General features: G+C 35.2%; 1 protein-coding gene across 1 annotated transcript; it reads right to left on the reverse strand.

Annotated features, from left to right (window-relative positions):
* Positions 1-204: 204 nt before the first annotated feature.
* On the reverse strand, positions 205-757 carry LOC126069942 (beta-defensin 110-like). Its single transcript, XM_049873623.1, has 2 exons — positions 716-757; positions 205-360 (listed from the first exon to the last, which is right to left on the reverse strand). Exons 1-2 carry the CDS (start codon positions 755-757, stop codon positions 205-207), a joined length of 198 nt encoding a protein of 65 aa, XP_049729580.1.
* Positions 758-4204: the final 3447 nt, after the last annotated feature.

Here is a 4204-nt window from a genome sequence, read left to right on the forward strand (position 1 = left end):
TATCCATCCATCACAAATAAAAAGGTGAGCAATTAATGAATAGGCAGAAGACTGAAAAATGTTTTTATTTATGAAAAAAGTGGTGTTTAGAATTTAAAAATGCATATTTTCACTAAACATTGAATTTTTTAACCTATTCTTAAGTCATTAAGACGCACCTTTATTTTAGCTTTTGACGCTCAGAGTACTTCTGTTTTCCAGGGTTTATATGCAGCACTGATTTCTCCATTTAATGCAGTATCCGTAATCATACTCAACATCATCACAAAATGTTTTACATATTCCTTTCACTTTTTCACATCTTTCAAATCTATATTTCGGTTTGTAGAAGTCACTTCTGGCTGTAAGCAAGAAAGACATCTAAAATCATTAATCCATTATTCATTTTGGATTACTAAGGGGAAACCAAACCTGTTCTAATTGTGGGACAACGTGTGGTAGGTGGACTGTCTGAGATGTTGGGTTGTTTTATAGGACAATTCATCAGTAGGCCTAGAAAGTGGCCAATCTACAAACATTTTATTTGTACAAAATAAGCAGGACCTTATTTTACAGCACGCATTAGTACTGGCTCCCAGGAGGTCTTGCCAACCTATTTTTCTTAATTCATTAAGACCAACTTGCTCTGCCATGCTTTGATTGAGATGATATATATAGCTTTTAAAAAAATACCTGAAAGTTTCATGTTTTCTGAATTTTTAAAGCTTACACTTACTGATTTTTCACAGTGTGACTTCTCTGATGTTTTCTTCTTCATTCTATACCTTACTATTAAGTAAAACATTCATTTATTATATCAGATATCTTCCTCTCACCAACCTACAGTAACACTTAATGAATGAACAACATAACATAATAATTATATGTGTTTTTCATAAATATATAATATGTTATTTTTGTTCTTGCACCCATAATATAAACCTCTATATAACATAACAGTTATGATTTATTCTGATTCTTTGTTGTTTTTAAGAAGTTATCTCCTACAAAATATAGTCCAATAATTGGAACACAGTAGGCATGCAAATACTTACTGATAGAGTCATTTATTAAGAAACCACTTCAGACATATACAAAGTTTGGTTACAGATTTAAGTATTGATTAAAAAGAGGAGTTCCAGATTAGTCTTCTGATTGCTTGTGAGTAATGTAAAACAATGCAAAGAGGGGTGTTCTGAGATTCCAAACTCACAGCTCTGTGTTCACATATCAAACTACAGTTAATGGAAGCAAAAACTTCTCTTTGTTTCTTTAGGATTTATTGTTCTTAATGATTTGATTACACTGCAACCAATGCCATTATAATATAAAAGAAACTTCTGAGTTAGATTTTTGTTTTCTTTCAAATCTTACCATACTGCTTACTTATTGTGGGTAAATCAACCACCTATCTGCATGGCAGAATACAAAATTATATGTATCACAGATATACTTTGAATATTAAATTGAGTGCATGTGTATGTCAGGAAAAAAATAATACAAATTAATTTCATTAAAGTTTGGGGAAGAAATTTAATTTAGATAAAAGATATAGAATGTTAACTACTAGAACCTAATTGTCAGCATAGTACCTAATTGAAGTTTTAAAAAGAATTTCATTCTAACTCAATATAGTAACCATTTAGACTCATAGTTTTAGGACAGAGTAAAACTGTCCCATAGGGTTTCCAAAGCTGTAATCTTTACAGAAGCCGACTGCCACATCTTTCTCTCATGGAACTGCTGGTGTGTTCGAAACACCAGCCTTTCAGTTTGCATCCAAGCGCTTTAATCACCACTCCAACAGGGATCCTTAGTATTCTCTAGGCATTAGGTTAAGAACTGGACAGAAAGTAGAGAAGTAAAATGAATGTATTAAGTTTATTTTCTTGTATGAATTTGCTTTAAACTTAAGGTGGAAGAGACTATTAGGAAGAACAGTTGAGAGGCCAAGGTAACCAAGAAAAAGTTGATTTGGTCATAAACTAAGTTTCCGACTGTAATCATGGAGAAGAAAATCGAATGATAGAGCCACTTCTAAGATAAAACAGACAAGACTCAGTACCAATTCTCAGAGATTAAGAAGAGTAGAAAGGAAAAATATACGTATTTTAGGGTTCACTTTTGAGAGAGAGGATTGAAGATGATGCTATTAAGCTAGCTAGTAAAAGTAGAAGGAAGCGTTGATACTTGAGGCAAAATAATCATGAGACTATTATATCGTATTGTTTGTAGTATCTGTGGGTAATTGAAGAAAGGCAATAATACTGTTATATCATATTGGTTTATGCTATCTATGGAAAATTGATGTGGACAAATGCAATAATCAATTAGAAGTAATCAATCAAATGGGTTTTATTAATCATCTCCATACACATGTACTCTTATCTCTACAAATTCTTATGCAGTCCTTACAAACAAGCCTGTATGTGAATATTAAGAATTTTATGTAAGCATTTTTAAAATTTCTTTTTTGCACAGAATATTGTGCTACATGAAATACTCCATGTCAATATGAGATATATTATCTTTCTTTTAAGATAACCCCAAAGGGACAGATAATTGAGACAACATGTGAACACAAAACCATGATAACAAGCAGGAAATACTTCCCTGGGGAAGATTAATAGTAATTGTTTGTTGTTGTTAGCTGCCATGGAGTTGGCCCCTGATTCGTGGGTACCATGTGCACAACAGAATGGAATGCTGTCTAGTCCTTCACCATCTCTACAATCAGTTGAGAGTTGGCCCGTTTTGATCCATAGGGTTTTCACTGGCTGATTTCCAGAAATAGACTGACAGGCCTTTATTCCTAGCCTGTCTTAGTCTGGAAACTCTGCTAAAACCTATTCAGCATCACAGAAACACTCAAACCTCCACTGAAACATTGGTGCTGAGTGCACATGAGGTACATTGGCTGGAAATCAAACCCGAGTCTCTGCTGTGGTGGACAAGAATTCTACCACCTGAATCACCACTGCCCCTAATTATTCTAGTGAAGAATAAGGTTATACTAACCCACACGTTTATCAGTTTGTCACACCATGGGGGCTTAGGTGTTGCTGTGATGCTGGAAGCTATGCCACTGGTGTTCAAATATCAGCCAGTCACCCATGGTAGACAGGTTTCAGTAGAGCTTCAAGACTAAGACAGAGTAGGAAGAAGGGCCTGGTGATCTACTTCCAAAAAAATTAAGCAGTGAAAACCCTATGAATAGCAGCGGAACATTATCTGATATAGTGCTGTAAGATGAGCCCCTAAAGTTGGAAGGCATTCAAAATATGACTGGAGAAGAGTTGCATCCTCAAAGTAGCGCCAAACTTAATGACTTGGATGAAGTCAAGCTTTCAGACTGTCTTTGCTGATGTGGCGTGACACAAAATGAGAAGAAACAGATGCAAACATCCGCTAACAATAGGAACATGGAGTGTATGAAGTATGAATCTGGGAAAATTGGAAGTCATCAATAACGGAGCACATAAACATCAGAATTGTAGGCATTAGTGAGCTGAAGTGGACTGGTATTTGCCATTTTGAATTGAACAATCATATGGTCTACTGTGCTGGGAATGACAACTTAAAGAGGAATGCATTACATTCATTGTGAAAAAGAACATTTCAAGATCTACCCTGAAGTACACTGGTGTCAGTGATAGGATAATATCCATATGCCTACAAGGAAGACAAATTAATATGATTATTATTCAAATTTACCCAGAAATCACTAAGGCCAAAGATGAGGAAATTGAGGATTTTTACCAACTTTCGCAGTCTGAAATTGATCGAACACGCGATCAAGATGCATTGATAATTACTGGTGTTTGGAATGAGAAAGTTGCAAACAAAGAGGAAACAGTGGTCGGAAAATATGGCCTTGGTGATAGAAACGATGCAGGAGTTCACACGATAGAATTTGGCAAGATTAACATCTCACTCTTTGCAATATACCTTTTTTTCACCAACATAAACAGTGAATATACACATGGACCTTGCCAGATAAAATACACAGGAATCATATTGACTAAATCTGTGGAAAGAGACGATGGACATCAGTCAGAACAAAGTCAGGGGCTGACTGTGGAACAGACTATCAATTGCTCATATGCAAGTTCAAGTTGAAGTTGAAGAAAGTTAGAACAAGCCTACAAGAGCCAAAGTATGACTTTGAGTCTACTCCACTTGAATTTAAAGGCCATCTCAAGAACAGAGTTGACTTATTAAACAC

Source organism: Elephas maximus, chromosome 1 (genome assembly GCF_024166365.1).
Source record: "Elephas maximus indicus isolate mEleMax1 chromosome 1, mEleMax1 primary haplotype, whole genome shotgun sequence".
NCBI classification, from domain to species: Eukaryota; Metazoa; Chordata; class Mammalia; order Proboscidea; family Elephantidae; genus Elephas; species Elephas maximus.